A 25123-nucleotide genomic window follows, 5' to 3' on the forward strand; every position below is an offset into this window, starting at 1 on the left:
GCGGTAGCAGCACCCAGCCACTAGCCACCAGCCCTACCTCTTTTTCTTTTTTCCTTATTTTTTTTTTGTATATTTACATTTTGACCTTTTAAGTATTGAATTTTTTTAAAATTGACCAATGCGTGTCGAACTCAAGTGTTGAAATTCCAGACTCGAGTATTGGAGAGAGTTGACCACATGTTGGATTTTTCAACCTTCGTTGACCATGTGTCGGAGTATCAGACACCACACAAAAGCTCTTAGAGAGTATCAGTATTACATAGTTTGCAACGTAGTCTTCCACGAACTTGTCCAGAGATTCGATGTTCTTAGGGTCTAAATGCGGGATGATCAAGTGGTTATCTATGTCTATCTTGGTTTTTCACCATTTCATCTCCCCCCGCCTTTTGTCATCCGCGAACCTAACACCATCGTTCTCTACATGGTGACGTTGATCATCATGTTTGTTCATGTTTCTTTGTCTTTGTGCAAGTAGAGAGAAAATGCCGGTTTGATCATATGCTAACTAAAAAGTAATATAATGATCAAACAAATTTTAGAATCCTCTCTTATCAAATATTTAAGGGATTTCTATTCCACACATTGACGTCGAAAAAACCCCCAGTTTGATGAGGCGATGGTACTTAAATTGATACGTGAACATGATGAAAATTTCATTCTCGATTCTTTCATATTCATGGATGGTGTTATGAAATCGCACGACAATTCTAGAAAAATAACACCCGCAAACAATTCACTAGACAGAATATAATAATAAAAAGAACAAAATCAGAAAAGCATGCCAGAAAATTTGTTATCGAAATTCACCCAAACCTGGGCTTCATCTCCGTGCAGAGGCACTCTGCGAATCCACTAGATTTCGAAAAAATTTAGAATACAACGATAATCTTCTCTCAAGATCAGGGCACGAAGAGATTGAGAACCCCCCATAAAGAAAAAACTCACTTTTTTTCTTCTCTATTTTTCTTGCCTCTTTATTTCCTTTTTCAGCGTCTTGACAGCTAGCGTATTGCCATCGCCAAATATAAAAAGTATCACTTTTAACCTAAAAGCAAATCTGATAGAAAAGACAAAAAAAGCCCCTAAAAAATATTTTGCTTCATCTATAACAATTTCCCAATTGAAGACAAATATACCAAAGCACTAAGCAACTTTGCATCAATCTTTTTCAAAAAAACAGTGTTGAAAAACTTATGCCTCTGCGATACTCCTCATCAATCAATATGGAGTAATACCAACGGTAGTAATACAGAAAATATGATTCTCTCTGTCTACTACCTTGGTCAACATGTCAGCTAGATTCTTTAAGCCATCAATCTTCTGTAATTTTAACTCATTATCTTTCAATGCTGACCTAATAAACTGATAACGCTTCTTGATATGTCTGGTCCTTGAGTGATAAGCTGCATTCTTTGCTAAGTGCACTGCACTTTGACTATCACTCCACAGTGTACTGACTAGCTGTTTTTGATGTGGTTCCTTCATATAATCTTATAATCATATAATTTCCTTGGAGGCTTCTGTGATCGCCACATATTTTGCCTTTGTCATCAACAAAGCCGCTACTTTTTGTAGTTGAGATACTCAACTCACTGCTGTATCTGCAACTGTAAAGACATATCCAATAGTACTTTTACCATTATCTCGATCACCTAAATGATCTGCATCTACATAACCCTGCAACTCTAGAGATGTACCACAATAACAAAGTGAGTAATTGAAAGTACCTACTAGATATCTCAATATCCATTTTACTACATTCCAATGCTCTCTGCCTGGGTTCTGCATATAATGACTCACAACTCCCACTACTTGTGCAATATCTGGTTTTGTGCTCACCATGGCATACATCAAACTCCCCACTACTGATGCATATGGAACTACCGACATCTCATCTTTCAATGCCTGAGTGTTTGGACACATATCCTTAAAAAGTTTGAAGTGATTCGTTAAAGAAGTTGCAACCAGTTTTGCCTTGTCCATGTTAAATCTCTTTAACACCTTGTTCACATAGTTTTCCTGCAACAACCATAATTTTTTATTTCTTCTGTCCCTGATGATTTTCATGCCTAAAATATCCTTGGCATCTCTCAAGTCTTTCATAGCAAACTGTGATGATAACATCTTCTTCACGTCTACGATTCTCTTCATATTGGAATTAGCCACCAGCATGTCATCCACATATAAAGAGAGATACACAATGTCACCATCATCATACTTGCGAAAATAAACACAATGATCAAATTCACAGTGTGCAAATCCTTTTCCATTAGGTACCATTGCCGGGGAGCTTGTTTCAAGCCATACAAGTTTTTCTTCAAGCGACATACCATGTAATCCTTACCTTTGATTTCAAAACCTTTAGGTTGTACCATGTATAATTCTTCATCTAAGTCACCATGTAAAAACATTGTTTTTACATCTAACTGTTCAAGATGAAGATTCTCCACTGCAACTATACTCAGCAGAACTTTAATTGATGTCATTTTCACTACAAGTGAAAATATATCGGAGTAGTCGATCCATTCTTTTTTGAGAAAAACCCTTGATTACAAGTCTTGCCTTGTATCTAATACTACTATCTGCTTCATTTTTAATCATGTACATCCATTTGTTTAATAAAACTTTTTTACTTATGGGCAACTTGGTCAACTCCCAAGTTTTGTTTTGAAGTAACGAGCCCATCTCGTCTTTCATAGCACACTCCCACTACAAGTGAGACGTGTCTGCCTTTGCTTCATCGTAAGTCTGCGGTTCCCCTGAATCTATATACAACATGACTCAGAACAATATTAGCTGATGGATCAAAAATTACCTTTGGCTTTCTCACACGTGTAAACCTTCTCAAGATAGGTACTTCAGGGTCGTTAGTTTGCTTTGAATCACTGTGTTCCTCTTGAACTACATCTTCACTGATAATAGGCTCATCTTGAACCTGTCTTTCAAGTACACTTTGATCTATTGGAAATATCTTCACGGACATTGTGTCTAATTCAACATATTCTGGCTCTACTACCTTCTTATGCTCTATCTGATGATCATTGTACATCTTTTCTTCATGGAATACCATACTGCAATTGCGGATGACTTTGTTATTCTCATAATCCCAAAGCCTATAGCTATACTCATTGCCACCATATCCTATAAAGACACACTTCTGGGACTTAGCATCAAGTTTTTTCCTATCCTCCTTATCAATCAAAGCATATGCAATACAACCAAACATCTTTAGCTGTGAATAATTAATCTTTTTACTTGACCACCGCCCTTATGGTATTTCTCCATCCAACGCATTAGATAGACTTTTGTTGATAAGATAAAAAGCTGCATCAACTATGACAGCCCATAAGTATAGCGGGAGACCCGCATGTAGTCTCATGCATCTCGCACGTTCTAGAATAGTTCTGTTCATCCTTTTAGCTACACCGTTCTCTTGAAGAGTTCTAGGAACAGTTTGTAACCCGTGTATGCCTTCTCGACTCAAATATTCTACAAATTCCTTACTTGTGTATTCACCACCATTATCAGACTTCAAAGCTTTAATTTGATAACCTGTTTATTTTTCTACCATGGTCTTCCACATTCTAAACATTCCGAATACTTCTGACTTTTCTCTAAGAGCATAGACCTAAGTCTTCATTGTCGCATCATCAATTAATGTGACAAAATATCTCTTACCGAAGAGAGTTCCTGAGCAAGTTCTCATACATCAGTATAAACCAACTCTAGCTTCTAACCTTTATTTTGTCGCCCATTCAATTGAAAACTAACAGCCTTCTGTTTTCCATAAATGTAACTCTCACAAAAATCTAACTCAACTTTTTGCAAACTTGGAAGTAATTTCCTCGAGTGTAACTGTGTCGCGACCAAATTTTTCAGGTGTGAACCACCTAGGGTTTGGCTAATGGATTGTTAAGCCTAAACTTAACTCGGGCTCTCCTAAGCCCATACCAATTCCCGACTTTATGTTCAAATTGTTAACATGTGATTGATTTTTAACTAGGAGTCGCCACTAATTTATTTTTGGTGGGTCGATTAGAAACCCAAGTAAAGCAACGGGAGATTTACTTTACTCCTACGAACCAGAGACTAAGGATACGGGGACTTGGTTACGTTAGATTTCTCTAATGCCCTTTCGGTACTTTTCTTTTTATTTTGAAAATTGTTTGGCAAGCAATTTGGATTGATTTTAAATCTATTTCTCTAACATGTGAGGTGTTCATGCAGGTGTGCAAACCACCAATTTAACACCCAAGAAAGCAATTAAATGATGCAGAACTTACCTCAAAGCAACAAAAGCATATGCAGTGTTAGATCAGAATTCACATCAGCAATCCTAAATATGATTTCTAATTAACATGCCATCAAGCAATTTTTTTGTTTTCACTTTATTTAATGAGAATCATGTGATGCATGCTAATAATCTATTATGGCATGGCAACATGACCTAAGCTATATGACATTAGTAAAGTAAATCCTAAAGATATGCAATAATTAAATGCAATCTAAATGATCTAATTCTATTGACGGGCAGTTTCTAATTAAATGGGCCTAAAAAACTAAATGACGTGCATTTGATATTTCAATTCCTAAAAATGCAAACTATCTTAGAGAATGAAATGAATCTACTCTAAGACATTTTTTTATGAAATTCGAAATTAAGATGCAAAAATTACCTAGCTAGATTAAATTCTATCCAATTTGTATTAGGAATTAGGTTAAACCAAATCCTAATTTAAACTAGAATCTTATCTTAACCAAGTAATCTCTAACCTAAAATGCAATCTATCTAAAAGATTTATCTAAATAAAACTAAACATGCAATCACCCTAATATGCAATGACGTGCCAATGATGCCCTAATGCCACCTGATACATGCATGATGATTTTTTTGTATTTTCTTTATAAATTTCGAAATTTAAAATTGCCAAATAATTAAACATGCCATTTAAATTAAAGAAAACTAACATCCTAAATGAATGCATTTTTTTGGATTTTTTATTTAAAAATTCGAAATAAGATTGCAATTCTAAACATGCAAGATAACCCTAAGACTAGGATATTCTAAATCGAACCTAATCCTAATTCAATTTTTTTTTCCTTTTACGAGAATAAAATTGACTCAAATACCATGACAACAAATCAAGCAAGATAAGATTGATATCCAAAAATTGACGAACCATATCTTGCGCATGAGATCGGGTTGACCAATTTTAAAATTAAATCGCGAATTGAATCTCGGACGTGAGATCAGATTGTCGATTTTTGCAAAGGATTGCGAGTCGGATTTCGGGCGCGAAAATCGAACTGTCAATTCCTAATTTGAGGGACTATTTCATGTTGGAATCTCAATCATGTATCAATGAATAATCACACAAAAAAAAAACAAAAAAAAAAAAACAAACTATAAACTATATAAAAATAATAAAGATAAAATAATAAAAAAACTACCTAATCTGATTTTTTTTGTCTTTTATGTTTTTTTCTTCCTTTCCGCACACGGCTGTGGATCTCCAAGGGGAGAGGGTCGATCAGTCCGGCAAAGGGCTCCGACAAAGGAAAATTCCGGCGGTAGCAGACGGCGGAGCACGGGAAGGGAACTCGGAGTAAGGCTAGCAATCAGATCGGCAACGGCAGTAGCTTCGAAGGCGGAGCAGAGGTGATGCGGGTCCGCCTGGCTTCGATCTGGGTCACTGATTGGAGGCGGAGCAGCTGCTGGGCAACAGGCGGTGCTCAGGCTTGACTGCAGGAGTGATGGGTCGCAGCGCAGCAGGGCGGAGCGGCTCGAACTACTGGCGAAGGGTGTCCAGATCTAGCGCAAGATGCTCCGGCGGAGGCTCGGCGTCAGGCGGGGCAGCAAGGAGAGATGGATGCGTGGCGTCGACGATCAAGTGTGAGCGCGATGGGATGGGCTCCTACGGATCGCTCGGAGGTGCGGAGGGAGCGGTGTTATAATTATGGTTATAATTATGGTTAATGGATCAACAAATGCCAATAAATTAAGATACGTCTTTTCTATTCACGTATCTCTTTTTGGACTCATGAATTCCTTAAACTTTTCTGTTCACGTATCTATTGAATTCATGAATTTCCTAGATCCATGTATCTTTTAATTTATGTATTTATTGAGTTCACGAATCTCTTGAATTCACGTATCTCTAGATTCGTGAATCTCTTGAATTCATGTATCTCTTGATTCATGAATTTCGTGGATACATGCGTCTATTTAATTCATGTATCTCTTCTGTACATGAACTAAAAATCTCTATAAATAGATGGGAGCATAGAGCTTCATTATGGTTTTTGGTTTTTCCGACTCGATTCCAAAAAGGCTTTGATACACTTTTCTACTCTTCTGAATTTTCTGAGTGTGCTGGTTCAATTGAACGGTTCGACTGAGTCTTGTTTGCATAGTGCTAATCCAAACAGGTTCGAGGTGTTATATCTTGGGAGGCATAGTTTGTGAATCTGCGGAACACCATTGGCGGGAACTAATTGCCTTAAGGAGATTCGGATATCCGTACCTCACCTCCAATTTCATGTTCGATTGCAACAAACAGTTTGTGTTTTCTTTTGGATTATTTTTCAACAATCTTAAGGCAATTATTCACACACTGTTTGTTGTTCTTGTCAGATTATTGAGATGGCTGGAAACAACCAAGTGCCCTTCAATGTCCCGAATGTTTCTGGAGACGTTCTTATGGTCGATTCGACCGATGCTATGGAAGATGTTCAACCCTCATGGTCTGAATTTGTAACAGCCAATGCTACGGGCCATTGAGCTTACACCAATTTTGGTGGTGCGGGTACAAGTCATACGAATGGTATGCCCGGGACTGTTTTTCAGAATAGTGTAGGCCAAATGGCTTTTGGCTCTGTTTCTGGAGGGATGGTTCAACGAACCTTGCCTACCGTGATGGCAACACCTCCAGTTACAACTAATGAGAAACCGGGGAAATTTACCGGAGTGGGCTTTAAACAATGGCAGCAGAAGATGTACTTCTATCTGACCATGCTCAATCTGACGAAATATTTGTCGAAGGTGTGCTCGATAATTAGTCCAAATGAGCAAGATGTCACAACGCTCGGTGCGTTGGAGGCTTGGAAGCATGGGGACTTCTTATGCCGAAATTATATCCTTAACTATTTAGTGAATTCTCTTTATAATGTTTATTGTAATATTGAATCTGCTAAACAGATTATGGGAGTCCTTAGAGAAAAAAATACAAAACGAGGATCTTTGGCACCAAGAAATTTGTGGTTGCCAAATTCTTGGACTACAAGATGGTGGATTCTAAATATGTCATGAGTCGGGTTCAAGAATTGCTATTAATTCTGAGTGACATCTCGACTAAGGGAATGATACTTAGTGAATCATTCCAAGTGGCAGCCATGATTGAGAAACTACCTCTGGGCTGGTCAGACTTCAAAAATTATTTGAAGCACAAACGGAAGGAGATAAGCCTTGAAGATCTCATTTTGCGCCTCAGGATTGAGGAAGACAATAGAAGGAGTGCAAATCCTTCTTCTGAGCCAAAGGCCAACGTTGTGGAATCTTCCAAATCCAAGCAAGATAGAAAAAGGAAGATGTCTTTTCAAGGAAAAGGCAAGCAAAAGGAGCAGTTCCAGAAATTCCAAGGGACGTGTTTTATATGCAATAAGCCTGGCCATCGTGCTAAGGATTGCAAGAAGCGCCCGAAAAAAGGCAAGAACGAAGGTGCAACCCAGCAACTGAATTTGACAAAGCATGACAATATTGAGAGACTGTCTGTTGTGGTAATGTCGAAGCATCTCTAGTGTCGAACACTAATGGTCGGTGGCTAGACACGGGTGCCACAAATCACATCGTGCGAGATAAACACATGTTCTCATCTTATGAGAAGGCTGAAGAAGATGAGAAGCTTTATATGGCTAACTCGCATCAGCAAAGATCGCCGGAAGAGGAAAGGTGATCCTGAAGTTTACATCGGTAAGGAGGTCGCCCTTTGAATGTGCTGCATGTACTAGATATTTGGAAAAATCTAATTTCTGGCCCTATACTTGTCAAGAAGGGTTTCAAAGTTGTATTTGAATTTGACAAGTTTGTACTTTCGAAAGGAGAGATGTATGTGGGGAAAGGGTACTTATGTAATAACCTATTTAAGGCCAATGTGGCTGTCATTGATGTAAACTCAAAGTATGTGTACCCAAAGACTATTAATAAAGAAAAGTCTTCAGTTTACACTGTTGTGTCTCCTTATCTATGGCATGGTAGATTAGGACATGTAAACTATGGTACAATGAAGAGAATAGCAAACTTGGGGTTAATTCCAAGATTTGAGTTGGATGCCCGTTACAAGTGTGAGACTTGTGTTGAGGCCAAGTTTGCCAAGAAACCTTTCAAATCCATTGAAAGAACAAGTGAACCTCTACAATTAATCCATAGTGATCTATGTGATTTAAATTTTGTAGAAAGTAGAGGTGGAAAGAAGTACTTCATCACATTTGTGGATGATTGTACTAGATTTTGCTATGTTTATTTACTAACTAGCAAAGATGAGACTATGAGCATGTTTGTCAAGTATAAAACTGAAGTTGAAAATCAACTTGATAAACGAATCAAAGTGCTTAGGTCTCGATAGAGGAGGAGAATATAGTTCAATCAATTTGAAAGAGTTTTGTGCTAGTCATGGAATAATTCTCCAAACGACTCGCACCTTATACTCCACAACAAAATGGAGTTGCTGAACGATTGAACAGGACACTAAAGGAGATGGCTAACGCCATGCTTTTGAGTTTAGGTTTACCTCAGAACTTGTGGGGGGAAGCAGTTTTAACTGCAAATTATATTCTTAATAAAATACCCCACAAAAAGACAGGTAAAACTCCATACGAGTTATGGAATGGAAAGTTGCCATCCTACAATTTTCTAAAAGTGTGGGGGTGCTTGGCCAAGGTGGCGATTCCTCCTCCGAAACAAACTCGGTTGGGACCGAAAATGGTGGATTGCATATTCATCGGTTATGCTCAAAATAGTAGCGCATATAGATTTTTGGTTCATAAATCTGAAAATGCGGAAATTCATGTCAATACAATCCTAGAATCAAGGGATGCTGAATTTTTTGAGGATACATATCCTGCAAAAAGAAATCAAGGAGAACTTTCTCATAAAAGGCTTAGAGAATCAGAATCTGAGAATGATGAAGTTGTGACCAAAGAAGCCGAACTTCGAAGGAGTAAAAGGTCTCGAATCGAAAAATCTTTCGGACCCAATTTTCTAACATACATGTTAGAAGGTGAGCCCCAAACATATAAAGAGGCAATGTCATCTCCAGATGCTCCTTTCTGGAAAGAAGCTGTTGACAATGAAATCCATTCTATCCTAAGTAACCATACTTGGGAATTGGTTGATCTTCCACCTGGAAATAAACCAATTGGATGTAAATGGATTTTCAAGAAAAAACTAAAAGCTGATGGTTCCATTGATAAGTACAAAGCTCGGCTTGTAGCCAAAGGGTTTAGACAAAAAGAGGGTCTTGACTACTTTGATACTTATTCACCTGTCACAAGAATAACATCAGTAAGGATGTTGATTGCTATAGCTTTGCTACACAATTTGCAAATACATCAAATGGATGTGAAAATTGCATTCTTAAATGGTGATCTCGACGAGGAGATTTATATGGAACAACCTGAAGGGTTCAAGGTCAAAGGACAAGAACACAAAGTGTGTAGACTTGTCAAATCATTGTATGGACTTAAACAAGCTCCTAAGCAATGGCATGAGAAATTTGATCGGGTAATGATTCAAAATGGGTATAGAATCAATGAGTGTGACAAATGTGTGTACACCAAATTCACTACAGTTGGATATGTACTTATTTGTCTATATGTTGATGACTTGTTAATTTTTGGAGATAACATTGAGGTCATCAAAATCACCAAGAACATTCTCAAGAAGAACTTTGAGATGAAAGATTTAGGTGTTGCAGATGTTATACTCGGCATCAAAATTCTAAGGAATTCTGATGGCTTAGGTTTAACACAATCTCATTACATTGAAAAGGTATTTGAGATATTTAAAGGATTCGGCATTAAAGATGCAAACAATCCTTTTCTTCCACACCTAACTTTAAGAAAGAACACTGGAAATGGTGTTAGACAGCTAGAATACTCTCAAGTCATCGGCAACATCATGTATATCATGAATTGCACTAGACCTGATATTGCGTACTCAGTAAGCAAACTGAGTAGATATACCAGTAACCCAGGTCATGAGCATTGGAATGCTTTGATGAGAGTATTAGGATATTTGAAAAGGACAAAAGACTATGTTCTACAATATGGCAAATATCCAGCTGTTTTGGAAGGTTATTGTGATGCAAACTAGATTTTAGATTCTGATGAATCGAAATCGACTAGCGGATATGTGTTCACGCTAGGAGGTGCTGCGGTGTCATGGAAATCCTCTAAACAAACTATAATAACACGCTCTACAATGGAATCGAGTTTGTTGCTTTGGATAAAGCTTTGCTGAAGAAGCTGAGAATGGCTTCAACATTTTTAGAAGATGTTCCAATGTGGCCAAAACCTATGCCTGCAATTTGCATACCTTTGTGACAATCAAGCAGCAATTGCAAGGGCACATAATGTGATTTATAACGGTAAGTCTAGATATATTTGTCGTAGACATAACACCGTAAGGCAGTTGTTCTCAAATGGAATAATTTCTTTAGACTTTGTAAAGTCAAAAGAAAATATTGCGGATCCGCTGACAAAAGGTTTGTCAAAAGAGCAGATAAAGCGCGCATCGAGGGGAATGGGTTTAAGAGCCTTAACCCAATAAAGAGATTCCAGGGTGGAAACCTAACCTATGCGATTGGAGATCCCATGGTCTAGGTTCAATAGGACAACGCAAATTTTGGAAACTCTAGTGTAAGCATTGTTTACCATTCCTATGATGCAACAGTGCTTTCCTACAGCGTTATTAAGGGTACGCTATGTGTTTAATGATTCCTATAACTTGGAATATAACATCCAAGTGAGATATGGTAGGATGTCTTTAATAGGAATGCACCTATATGCGTGGAGCTGGCCGACTCTATGAAAATCTTTAAAGGCTAGATTTTCTAAAACACGCATGAATCCCGAGAGGTTCAGGGCCGAAAGAACGAACACAATCGAGAACCAATCTTGAATTGGAAATACTCTGTGTGAGGTTTATTGTCTAGGCTTACACAAACAACTGGCGATTCAAGGCTTAGTCCATCGACTAGTTAAGTAAGTCCGATAAGCTTTCCCTAAAGAAGGTTCAAAGCGAAAGCTACCTATCTTGATGCGGTTTATTTCAACAGGCATGCTCAGATTCCTTCGAGTCAAAAATGTTTTGTTGATCCATTAATGTGGGGGATTGTTATAATTATGGTTATAATTATGGTTAATGGATCAAAGAATGCCAATAAATTAAGATACGTCTTTTCTATTCATGTATCTCTTTTTGGACTTATGAATTCCTTAAACTTTTCTGTTCACGTATCTATTGAATTCATGAATTTCCTAGATCCATGTATCTTTTAATTTATGTATTTATTGAGTTCACGAATCTCTTGAATTCACGTATCTCTGGATTCGTGAATCTCTTGAATTCATGTATCTCTTGATTCATGAATTTCGTGGATACATGCGTTTATTTAATTCATGTATCTCTTCGTACATGAACTAAAAATCTCTATAAATAGATGGGAGCATAGAGCTTCATTATGGTTTTTGGTTTTTCCGACTCGATTCCAAAAAGGCTTTGATACATTTTTCTACTCTTCTGAATTTTCTGAGTGTGCTGGTTCAATTGAACGGTTCGGCGAGTCCTGTTTGCATAGTGCTAATCCAAACAGTTCGAGGTGTTGTATCTTGGGAGGCATAGTTCGTGAATCTACGGAGCACTATTGGCGGGAACTAATTGCCTTAAGGAGATTCGGATATCCGTACCTCACCTCCAATTTCATGTTCTGATTGCAACAAACAGCGACTGAGTCCTGTTTGCATAGTGCTAATCCAAACAGGTTCGAGGTGTTGTATCTTGGGAGGCATAGTTCGTGAATCTGCAGAGTACCATTGGCGGGAACTAATTGCCTTAAGGAGATTCGGATATCCGTACCTCACCTCCAATTTCATGTTCTGATTGCAACAAACAGTTTGTGTTTTCTTTTGGATTATTTTCAACAAGCGGTGCTGTCTGCGAGCAGGGGCGCTGGTTCGTGCGGCGTTGCAGTGTTGAAGCGAGGGCTCATGGAGAAGGATGGGCTGAGGAGTCGGACTTTCTTGGACGGCAATCGGTGGGACCGAGCTTCATGCGACTGTCGGAACGGTGGCGGTGTCGCGAGCGCGGGGCGGGGTTGCGAGCACAGGGCAGGGTGATCAGCGGCTTGGGCAGGAGTGTCGCCGGCGGAAGGTTGAAGAAGATCAGCGGCTTGGGCAGGAGCGTCGCCGGCGGAAGGTTGAAGAAGAACAGTAATTTTTTCTGTCACACGCTGCTTCTCCTTTTTCACTGTTGTTGCAGTACTTTTCCCCTCTTATTCACGACGACTTCCCCTCTCTCTTCACTTTTTCTTCTTTTTCGGTCAAAGAAGCAAAAACTTTTTTTACTTTTTCCTTCTCTTCCAAAACCGAGTGAGAAGAAAAAGCCCCCTCAAACCTCTCGCACGCACGGCCTTTTATAAGGAAAAGAATTGGGTTTTCAAATTCTTCCTCAAATCAACATCCGCAAATATTTTCCACAAAATTCATCCCATACTGATAAGGACTCGAAATTAAGATAGAATTTTTCTCTAAATCCAAATATTTCAAAACCAAATCGCAATATTCTTTTACACATTTGCCCTATCAAAAAAAAACTCATATCTCGGAAAAATTTTAAAATTTTATATTCTTACAAGATAATTTTTAATTATTAAAAAACACGGGCTTGGGCCAACCTGTTCACTTCGTGGGCCTGATCCATCTAATTTGAATATATCCGCCACCGGTTCAATAAAATGCAAAAAAAAATGCAAAAAACAAAATAAATGCAACTTGAATCTATATGCTATGCAATTAATAAAATTAACCCCTAATTTCCTATGCAATAAATAAATAAATTAAATTGCCCAAATTTAGGTTTTAACAAACTGCTTTACACATTTTTCACCAAGATATCCCAAACGATAATGCCAAAAAATAGACAAATTACCTGTAACCATTGTAGTTGCAATCATATCACTGATATTGTCTCCTTGGAGAAGATAAAGTGTACTCGTACACTTTCCCTTTGCTACTACTCTTGCCCTTGAGGTTATCTTCCATTCTCCGCATCCAAAAGTTATTACAAAACCTTCTTAGTCAAGTTTATTGGTTGAAATCAGATTTTTCTTTAATTCCGGAATATGCTTAGTTTCACGCAAAACTAGACGTCCTCCACCTGAGATGTTCACAGTCGCAGTTCATTTCTCAACAATGGGACACATGTGGTCGTTTCCCATAACCACTTGTCCGAAATCTCCACTAGCATAATCATCAAATATGTCTCTTTGCGAGGTGCAATGAAAAGAAGTATCGGAATCAATAAACCATTTATCTGTCGTTAAGTCAAACCCTACAAACAAACACAAGTTATCTAGTAAAGATTCATCGTTAACCACATTAGCTCATTGATTCTCATTTTGCTGCTTCTTTTTATAGGCTTAACACTAAAACCTCCGGTGTCCAGTTTTGTGACAAACCCAACACTAATCTTTTGTAACCTATCTCTTACCCCTTGATTGTGATTTGCCATGCTCGCTGAATTTTCCTCTACTTTTTCTTCTTCCACGGTTCTCCACTGCGAGTGCCGTTGAAGATGTAAATGCAGAAAAATTATCTCCACCTGAGACTTTTCTTCGCATCTCTTCATTCATGATATTACTCATAGCATCATCAAGAGTTAAATCATCCTTCATGGTGCTCGAAATTCCCTACACTGCAGTATTGTAGCTTTCTGGAAGAGAACATAAAAATAATAAAGCTTAAAACTTCTTATCTAAATTTATGCATGCGGATTCCAATTGACTCGTGACCTGCGTGAAACTATTAATATGCTCTGCCACAGAATTTCTATAAGATAACTTCATATTAACCAGTTTCTTCAGCAAAAATACCTGATTTGATGTGGACGGCTTCTTATAAATATTCATTAGAATATCCATGGCTTCTTTTGTAGTTTTTGCTTTCGCGATGTGGTACCATGTCTTTTTCATCAACCCTAGACGAATCGCACCTAATGTCTTTCGATCAAGAATTTTTCATCTAACTTCTGCTGTCGGATCCACTCTCGCCATCTCGAGTTTTCAACGCTCAAGTGGTGCATAGAGATCTTTTTGATAAAGATAATCCTCTATTTGTAGTTTCCACCATCCGAAATCCTCCCCATCGAACTTATCGATTCAGATTTTATCTTCTGACATCCTGTTTGCTTTCAATCGAACGTCACCGAAAAACCCTCGATGTTCTCGATTAGCCAACCTAGGCTTTGATACCGGTTGTTACGAAATCGCACATCGATTTCAAAAAATAACGCTCGCAAACAATTCACTAGGTAGAATATAATAATAAAATAACAGAATCAGAAAATTTGTTATCAAAATTCACCCAAACTTGGGCTACGTCTCCACGTAAAGGCACTCTACGAATCCACTAGACTTCGAAAAAAGTTGGAATACAACAATAATCTTCTCTCAAGATCATGGCACAAAGAGATTGAGAAGCCTCACAAAGAAAAAAACTCACTTTTTTCTTCTCTCTTTGTCTTGCCTCTCTATTTCTTTTTTCAGCGTCTTGATAGCTAGCGTATTGCCATCGCTAATATAAAAAGTATCACCTTTAACCTAAAAGCAAATCTGATGGAAAAGACAAAAAAGCCCCTAAAAAATATTTGGTTTCATCTATAACAGATGGTTCCAAGGAAATCATGACCGTCATAACCATCACGACTTATTTGTATATTGATTTACCAGGATGGAGGAGAAGTGAGGATGTGGTGCTCTAAACCGGCTTTGATGGCATCCACGTTCGGCTTCGTTCGACTACCCAACATTGGTATGACACAACAGTTCAGTCCAGGAGCGTGGAACAGATGAGCTTTCAAACTCAACAGCTCATCTTCTCCCTCTTCGTCCACCTTCTTCCCCATCTCTGGCTCTATCTCGATGGGCGAAAGATCGAGATGGGTTTTTCTCGTTCTTATCATCCCTGATTCCTCCGAGTTCATTGTCATGCTTCTAACTGGTGCAAGTAATCGCTCTTTTTGGCAAAAAAACTACTCTGCACTAACTTATATAGATCTGGAGTTTCCTGTAGTTTTGAGCTCACCTAATTTTCTTTATTCCTAGAACCAGACAATTGAGGGAGTTCTCTCATTGACTGGGCATTAATCAAATTAATAAGCTCATAAATGTATCGATATTGTTATTGCATCAAAGCTATTTTTAGTTACTACTGAAGTTATGGCATTATATCACAAAATGATTTTAACTGAAGTTGCTCAAATGGATGATTAATTTCGGAGTACAGGGATCTTATTGCGAAAGTCAAGATGCTCGTGGTTCAGAAAGGATGGAACGTAGAATTTGATTAGAATAATTGCAGTTTTCTATGACATCCTGGCAATACTGCATGGTTTTTGGTTCATAAATCAAACCGCAGTACTAACAAAAAATCTAAAGTATGAAAGTCTCTTGACATCGAGTAATATCAATGTAATATTGGAAAAACAGAAAACTTTATGGCTGCGCAAGAGGTGCGGATACATCTGAACCGGTATAGGCCTGAGTGAGATTTGCATTAGCTCACAATGATATAAGTATAATTGATTACTTGAGAACTCTCATTTGGACCAGCACATGCTATCCGATTCACTGGCCAAACGTGCGCTCGACTTGTCAAAGAAATTGATGTTGGTTGACTTTAGAATTCGGCTCTCCTTCTGCATACTCAAGTCCACCATGCATCACATGGCTCTCTGTGATTTTTATGCAGATTTATGGAATACACATTTGACTTCCAAATGGTTCTTGGAATTTGTGGTTAACTTACAAGTCTTTCTTAATTTTGTGCAAATGCCAACTTCTCACTCTCCAACAGTCAAGAACTCCTATGGCCTCCATAAATACAGGAAATGAGGAAGTAAGAAGTAGCATTGCTGCAGAAGGAAGCCCCCTAAGAGTGATTCTACGCATCTTTTACGTTTAAACTGTAGCAGGTACCATGCGTGAGACAACATGTGTGAGAATTATGGACATTTGAACATTCCAATTTCTTAATGGTACAAGTTTAATTGCATTTGGGTCTTTCTCTCTTTATCACGGAAGACAACATGTGTGAGAATTAGAAGAAGTTCAGGTTCCTACACTTTATGCCCCCAAGATTCACATCATTGGTGACAGAAACATAACTAAGCGAATACAAATGTCACTGATACGGTTTTACATGATTAGTTGGTGTCTATTGAAATGAAATTTACATGGTTTGATCCGAATTTCGATACTTACGTTCACGGAGAAGAGCTAACAATAAATAATCCACTATAATCGGAGAATAAGAGTATATAATCGTTCATACGCTTGAGTATTTCTCATACATAAATTTAACTCCAAACCCAAAATGTTTATAAATAAATAACTCACTTGAATATAAACTTACGGCACAAAATTACCGTGCGTTCAAACTTTAAACAAAACGCTATACATATGCCAAAATCAAGAACTCCGGTGTTTGTCTTTTGGTTCGCGTACGTACGGATTCGCGTTCTTCTTTGCTTGATCGTGCGTTGCACTTCTGGACGCTTCTTTTGTGCGGCTCTCTCTTCTACGTAGGGCTTCAGCGGCTGTTTTTGGCAGTCTGACTTTGGGCTCCACGTCTCTTTCTTTTTTTAAAAGGAAGTGAAAAGGTAAAGGGAAGAAAACCTTCCTTTTTTTTTTTATCCCTCTTAAAAGATAAATAGATAATAAAATATATAGTGTGTTTTTTTTTCTTTTGTCTTCTAGTGACAAAACATATTCTCCTTGTTTCATTATTTATTTTGCACATTTGAAAAAAAGTCCAATAAAAATAAAGATTTCTTCATCTGATTTGTAATCCGTTTGGAAAATCTTCCTTAACAGAATTTGATTTAACAAATTGTTATTCGAATTCAAATTCGAGATATTAATTTAACAGTGTCTTTGAAATATCACTCCCTTTCAGATGCGTTAATGAAACCTTGGTACTCGGTTGTCTTGTTCCTTTTTTTCATTGAAGGTCGTATTGCAAGTGACACTTTTTTAAAGGTACTGTTTCTGTCGATGAAACCTCGGTACTCGATCCGGCCAGCTAGTGTGTGGTCGGCAGGGCATGCTCTCGGTGCTGCCATCTTGGTGCTCGTGGGCAAGAAGATGGCCAGGAAGAATTTTCCTGTCAAGACATACCTATTCAATCCACCGTTTGTGACCTTGCCGTTGGGACGTATCAAGGACCACAACTTAGTAGACAAGTTGTTGATCCTAGCCAGGTTACTCAAAGCTGCAACTGTCGCCACTTTGAATCCTCCCAAAAATGAGCCTCTAGTACATGACAAGTTCGAAGTCCTATCTTCTTGGGAACCCAACCTGTTTGTGAATCCTGAAGACGATCTCTGTTTGGGTTACATAAGTTACTTTGAGCTTCGAACACTGATGCAATCGATGGGAGCAGGGAAAATTAACCTGTCCATGGATGCAGTCGGGAAAGATTCTGAAGCAGAATCGGTCGACACCCTCGCTACAGCCTGTCTCACTACCAATCTGTGTCCATCTCCAGATTTTAAACTGGCGCATGGCATTGAGCAGTGGTAGGATGATCGTACTCAGTGTCGGTCCGTGTTGCATAGGTTCTTGCCGAAGGACATGAAGTTTGAGATGATTGAAATGCCTCCAAGACACACTCAGCAAAGGCTTGGACGGAAAGTTGTTGCGAAACTGTGAAATGTTGAGGAGAAAAGTACCAAAATAGTCATAAACCTTTTGTATTGGTACCAATTTAGTCCTAAACTTTTTAATTGGACCAATTTAGTCTTAAACCTTTTCATATTAGTATCAATTTAGTCCATCCGGCTAATTTAAGCCGGAAATTGCTGACATGGCCGCTGGCAATCTTACGTGACGCCACGTGGACAAATTTTAAAATTTTTATATTTTTCAGATTTTTAAATTATTTTTTATTATTTTTCCTTTTCTTTTATTTTTTTTTTTTTTTTTTCCTTACCCTTGGCCGACCACGAGGTCGGGCGCCTGCGCCCTCTAGGCCACTGACCATTGCCGGCCACAAGCCGGCCCCCGGGTGTGGGCGCGGCGGCCCTCGCATCGGCCATTGGTGGCGGGCGGGTGCGGCGGCCTCGCCCAAATCCGGCGAGGGCCGTGGTGGCCTCGCTTGCCTAGGGGAGGCTCGCGATGCTATCGCCGCGCTTAATCGGGTGCGAGATCGCGAACTTCCCCACGCCGTTATCCCTCCAGAAGCTACCCAAGCTCGGGACGCCAACCACCTCCTTCAACCTCCGGGGGCCGCAAAGGCTCGGGTGACCATGTCGCGATCGGAGGTGACGGAGCTCCAGATGGGGCAGACGCAGCTCACCTAGATCTAGGTGAGGGCCGCTGCACCCTCGCCCGCCACGAGCGAGGGTTGCCGCGCCCTCACCAATGGCCGATGAGGGCGCAGAGGCCCTCGCCAGCCAACGGGCGCAGAGGCCCTCGCCAGCCAACGGGCGAGGGTTTCAGCCCTCGCCTGGATCTAGGCGGGGGCCGTCGCCGTCACTTGTGGCCGGCGAGGGCACGGCGGCCCTCGTTAGTGGCTGTCGAGGGCGCAGGGCCCCTCGCCCCGACCAGCTTGTGGCCGGCAATGGTCGGCCGGCCAGCGACCTCGCCGGCCAAGGGTAAGGAAAAAATAAATAAATAAAATAAAAAAGAAAAAATAAAAAATAATTTAAAATAATTTAAAAAATCTGAAAAAGTTATAAAATTTATCCACGTAGCGCCACGTAAGACCATCGGCGGCCACGTCAGCAATTTCTGGCTTAAATTAGTCAGATAGACTGAATTGGTATCAATATGAAAATATTTATGACTGAATTTGTCCAATTAAAAAATTTAGGACTGAATTAGATACCGATACAAAAAGTTTAGGACTATTTTGGTACTTTTCCCAAACGTTGAGCTCCATGCATGTGGAATCCTATTGTGACATCATCCTTAATCATTTCTCTTCACTCCCTTTGTATTTTGACCAAATGTTACAATTATGCGCTGAACTGAATTGTGATTTGTATTTATCATATAAATAAAAGCTACAGCCATCCGTTTCTTTTTCTTCTTCTCTCCCAACCTCCTATGTTGATCAGATTCCTTAACATAAAACGAAACTGAAAGGGGAGCATTGGAAAGTGACGGGAAAGACAGTTTGTATTAGTAAGAGATATTTGCATCGTTCCCAAGTTGTAAAGACTGAAGACATATGTGATATATCAGTCAAAGCAAATCCATCAGATGTCGTACTTTTTTTTATGTTTTCCAGATACAACCAGCATAGCGACCTTCCTAGTTCCTACTCATTCTTTCTTTTAAAATATTGACCTACACATGCAATCCGATTTAGGGTACGTTTGGTAACGATTCTGTTCTCGGGAGTAGATTCTAATCAGAAATGATTCTTTTTTATTCTATTTCCGGGAACTGATTCTAAGAATTTTAAGCCGTTTGATAACTGTTCAAAATTTCTGATTTTGGAATAGAATTGCGTTTGGTACCGTGCTCATTAATTCTATTCCAAATCAATTTCTTTTAATTTTTAAATAAATTTTTTACTTTTTTCTTTACTTTTTTCCTTTTTTTTTCCTTTTTCCCATCTTCTTCTTCTTCTTCTTCTTCTTCTTCTTCTTCTTGTGGAGGGTGGCGACCTCACCGGAGCGTTGGCGGCCCTAGCGAGGTCGGCTCTTGTCGGCTAAGCCTCGTTGAGGCCGGGCGTTGCGAGGCTTGCCTAGTTCCGGCGAGGCTCGGCCTCAATAGATCTGGTGAGGCCGAGCCTCGCTAGTGGTTGGGCTTGCTTCCGGCGAGCTCGCCGGTGGCTGGACTTGCCTCCGGCGAGCTCGCCGGACCTCGCCCGGTCTAGCAAGCTTGCCGGACCGGCAATCGGCGGACGGCGGCCGCGAGATGGCCGAAGGGAAGAAGAAGAGTTCTTGATTTTGATTCTCAAATTTGTTTCTAGAACAAGAATCAACTTTTTTTTTTTTTGTTCTTGATTCTATTCACAATCTGTTCTAAAGAACAAAGAACAAAAAAAATTTTACCTTGTGAAAGAAAAACAAATTCTAGGCCCAAATTCGATTCTAGGAACAAAGAATCAAAATTTGGTAAAATCCCTAAAAGCTACCTGTTTGGATTGACTAAAATTACCAAACAAGGCCTTACAGGCCAAACGTGCACATTACTTGTGAAAGAAAAACAAATGGCTGTGCTTTTATTTTCTTGACCAGTCAAACCTAAGCTGTACTCCACCGTCGCCGCTCGTCCGCCGCGGCGCCGCTCGCCCGCGCGCGTGGTCTCTATTAGCGTACCAAGTCAACCCTTACTAGGTTTCTCTGTGATACATAATAAAACCAGATGCAAGCATTTTCTTGATTGAAGCTTGTGGTTTTATTGAAAGGCAATTATTAGTCTTTTCAATTCATTGTGCTGATGACCGTGGTGAAGAATTTTTGCCACAGTCCGTTTATTCATTTGAGCTCCACGTTGTATGGAATTGAATAAATTGTGATATTTTATGATTTACCCTAAATTGATTGACAGTCATGAGCTCGGCGTTCTGCGTAAATGCAGGAAATGGAGGCTGAAAAAGTGGCAATTGGTGATATGATTGTGGAAAGAAGCTTAGTTGAGTGATCCGCCCGGATGGCTAAGAGTTCTGTCTCCACGTACTAAAAATTAAAAATTCGGCGATATATTGTCTGGGATATCGCATTATAAAATCGACCAAAGAAAAGGATGGGCAGAGGATCGGGCGTGACATGGTAGCTGTACTCCCGTCTCTATTTTGCGATACATAATAAAACCAGATGCAAGTATTTTGCTTTTCAATTCATTGTGCAGAATTGCCACTTATGTAGACAGTCATGAGCTCGGCGTTCTGCGTAAATGCAGGAAATGGAAGCTGAAAAAGTGGCAAGCAGCGGAAAGAAGCTTAGTTGAGTGATCCGTCACGTTACCGTCCAAACTACAAACTTGTCTCTTCTTTTGGGAAGAAAGACACCATAATGTTAAAAGTTAAATTTAAGTTAAAGCTTGTTTAAAATTATGGCATTAAAGTAAGCGTCGCATGAAAATTATAGTATAGGTGGTGTCATTTTCTCTCTTCTTCAGCTTTCACATTAGAGATTGCAACTCTGTTATGCTACCATCTAACCACATCTTGTCTTCCTCCATTTTTTCCCCAAAACTAGGAAGATTGCTTTATTGCTGTTGCCGAATCCTTCATTGGTAATGTGAGAAAGTGGGCCTCAGTGTTTGCACGTTTGATGTCTCTTAGGGTGTGTTTGTTTAAAATTATTTGTTCTTTGGAACACAAATTTTTGTTCTTTTGTTCCAGGAAATGGAAAAAGAAAATAAACGTGTTTGTTTACACTTTTATTCCCGGGAACAGATTTAGAATAGAGACAAGAAGTATAAAAAACTCGTTTCTTATTTCCGAGAACACTTTCGAGAAACACTTTTTTTCTTCTCATTTTTCTTCTTCTTTTTTCTCTTTCTTTTCTTCTTCTTCTTCTTCCTTTTGTTGGTCACCGGCCTTAGCCATGGTCGGTGCCGACGACTGGTCAAACGAGGGCTAGTGACCTTACCGGAGTGTCGCCGGCCCCCGGAGAGGCCAAGCCATGGCGAGGCTCGGCCTTGTCGGGCCACCTCCAAGATGGCGTCGCTTGGCGGTGGCTCGGTGAGGCCGAGCCTCGCCGGTGGCCTGGCGAGCCTCCAACGAGCTCATCGGATGTCGCCCAGCCGGTTGCCGGCCACAGTGATGGCCGGTGACTAGCTAAAGAGAAAAAGAACAAGGAAAAAGAAAAAAAGAAAAAGGAAAAATAATATAAAAATATTAAAAAATTAAAAGAAACAAAAAAATTATACAAGTTTACCAAACGTGTTTATGTTTTTTTCTATTCCGGGAACATAAATTTTGTACGGTTACCAAACGCGTTCTTCTATTAAAAAATTATTTCTCGGAACATAAATAGTTTTTCTATTTACATTAAGGGAACAATTTCTGAACAGATGGGGAAAGCTGACTGCGTCTCCTTGGTTAATTCAATCACGACTCGTGTTCAGTCTTGGACCAATAGATTCCTCTCCTTTGCGGGGCGTCTTCAACTTATAAGGTTGGTGCTTCATTCTATACAAGTCTTTTGGGCTAATGTGTTCTTTCTGCCATGTTTGGTTCTAAACCGAATTGAGCAAATTTTCCGCCAATTCTTGTGGAGAGGCCCTTAGATGGGTGCAAGTGGTGCTAAAGTCTCGTGGTGTAATGTTTGCCTTCCCAAAAATGAAGGGGGCTTAGGTATTCGTACTCTAAGGGAGAACAACATTGCGTCCATGCTCAAACATATTTGGATTCTTTTCTTGGATAAAGAATCCATGTGGTGTAAGTGGATTCATTCCAATTTCCTGAAGCGGAAAATTTTTTGGGTGGTCCCTTGCCCTACTCATTGCTCTTGGGCCTGGAGGAAGTTATTAGATCTTCGTGATCAATTTCAACAATATTTCAGATGGAGCATTGGAAATGGGAGGTCGGTCTCCTTTTGGTTCGACCCTTGGCACCCAAATGGTTTTTTATACAAGATCTTTTCTAATCAGGATATTTATCGCTCGGGTATATCCCGCTCTGCTTTGGTTGCTGATGGTTTTGCTACTCCTATGGGCTGGTATATCATTAACATCATGGATAATTGGTGGAATCCCCTTCCGGTATTCAACCAAGAGGAGGATCGGTTTCAGTGGCTTCCGCACACATCCAGTCGCTTCTCCATTGCTTCTGCCTGGGATTTGATCCGTCCGAAGCGTAATGTCATCTTGTGGGCCTCTTTTGTTTGAAATACTGCCTTGCCTCCAAGATATCAAACGCATCTGTGGCTTATTTCGTGCAATCGGCTGCCGACTCAGGTTTTGCTCATCTCTTATGGTAGGATTCCCCCTACAAATTGCCCCCTTTGTTCGTGCAGACCTAATTCTATAGATCATTTGTTCTTTGCATGCCGTGCTTCGGATAGTCTTATTTCATTTTGGGCGGCAAGATTCAACCTAGTGTGGCGAAACAAGCGTTGGGTGGATAATTTGGCCTGGGCTTCCAAGCGGTTTATGGGGAAGAGTTTTTATCAGATCCTAGCTCGGTTTAGTTTTGGTGCAATGTGTTATATCATTTGGAAAGAGCAGAACAATGTGCTTTTTCAGAATCAGACTCTCTATCTTCCATGATGAAAATGCATCTTCAAAAGGCTATCAAAGATAAGACTATGACCTTTAAGCATGTTCTGATGTGCCCATGAATAGAAGACTTCAACGAAGCTGGAACATCCATCCTTCTATTTTTGATTGATGGAGGTTTTCTAGTTTTTGTTGTCTTTTGTTTCCTTTTGTTGTTGTTGCTCCTTTTTTTGGGAACCATGGCACCCTTACACTCGTTCTAGACTTTTGTCTTTTGAGTGTTTGTTTTTGTTGGTGCCAGGCCTCCTCTTGTCTTCTTTCTTGCAAAATCAATATATTATTTACCTTTGTTGGAGAAATCTTTCCAGAATATTTTGAAGCTGACAAAACATTTCTATCAGTCTAGTCTGGATATCATTGGTTTAAAGTCTCAAGACTTTGTAATCTCAAGACTCAAGACTCAAGACTCAAGACTCAAGACTCAAGATTATTCTCGCGCGGTCTTTCTAATCCGGTGGCGTAGGATATCCGAAGCCGAAGTATATGGTTGGGGATTTGATCCAATCCTCGGAATAGATCCCTTGGTTGGATAATCATTTCGGATTCTTTGATTCTTATCTAAGATCAATTGAAGATCTCGATGGTCGACGAAACATTCTTGGAATGTTCTATTCTTGGAAACCAAAATCCGATTGTATGGGCGACGAGATTGATGGGCTATCATCGATTCCTTAAATAGCTCGGATGATCTTCTTAATTGATTCCGTCCAACGGGTAGATTGGAGGAATTCCTTTTGTAAGTGCCAACGGCTATGATGGCATAAAGGAGTATAAAAGGAAGACGTTCTAGTTGTTTTAAGTGTGTGATCGATAGATAAATTCAGTCCGAAGAACCTTGATTGTTAGTCGATACGGTTCGAGCGAAATTGTATACACAGAGAGTGTTTGTACTTGGTGATACCTTGAGCGAGTGTAGTAGATCATCTACATCGAGAAATCAAGGAAGATCAACAACGTAACATCTCTTTGTTCATAGTGGAATCCAGCCAATCGGCTGTCGGTGCGAAGAAAGAGTGGACGTAGGCTTGAATCGAAGCCGAACCACTATAAACCTCGTGTTTAATTCTCTCTTTCCTTTACTCGTCTTACGATTGATTTTTAATCCTTCATCTGTCTAAGTATTGCGCAAAGCGCAAGAAAATTTTCATAAACCTATTCACCCCCCTCTAGGTACTCGTACTAGCATTATCAACCTTTACCCAAAAAAAAAAAAAAAAACAATTTCTGAACAAAAACATTACCAAACGCAGCCTTAGCTTCCAAATTAATGAGGTTAATAATGGCAATTTTGAAATATTTCAAATACTATTCCCTTTCAAATGAGTTAATAAAGGCAGGGTACTTTGATTGATCTATCCTTGTTCAATGGAGATCCCGTTCTTCTAGTTTTGTTTGCAGGTGAACATCTTTAAAGAGGTATTAAGAGGTGGTTGTGCTGGAATTTGTCTCCACAACCAGATTTTTTTATTTATTGAAAGTCGTTCTTTGGTTTTTATTTAAAAAGACAGGTTCTTTAATGATTCTGAACATGAAATATCGCATGCACATAAGAAAATCAATTCACTGCAAACAGATATGAGCGTCTACAAATTGTGCCAGAATTTGATCAA

General features: G+C 39.5%; 1 protein-coding gene across 1 annotated transcript; it reads left to right on the forward strand.

Annotated features, from left to right (window-relative positions):
• The first annotated feature begins 17327 nt into the window (after positions 1-17327).
• Positions 17328-17855, forward strand: LOC104455820 (GDSL esterase/lipase At4g10955). The gene has a single exon (XM_010070548.1). The coding sequence runs from the start codon at positions 17328-17330 to the stop codon at positions 17853-17855; it is 528 nt and encodes a 175-aa protein (XP_010068850.1).
• Positions 17856-25123: the final 7268 nt, after the last annotated feature.

This window comes from Eucalyptus grandis, chromosome 1, assembly GCF_016545825.1.
Source record: "Eucalyptus grandis isolate ANBG69807.140 chromosome 1, ASM1654582v1, whole genome shotgun sequence".
In the NCBI taxonomy this organism is placed as follows: domain Eukaryota; kingdom Viridiplantae; phylum Streptophyta; class Magnoliopsida; order Myrtales; family Myrtaceae; genus Eucalyptus; species Eucalyptus grandis.

Coding starts and splice junctions, on each gene's coding strand:
- LOC104455820 (XM_010070548.1), top strand. CDS start 17,328: ATGAAACCTCGGTACTCGATCCGGCCAGCTAGTGTGTGGTCGGCAGGG.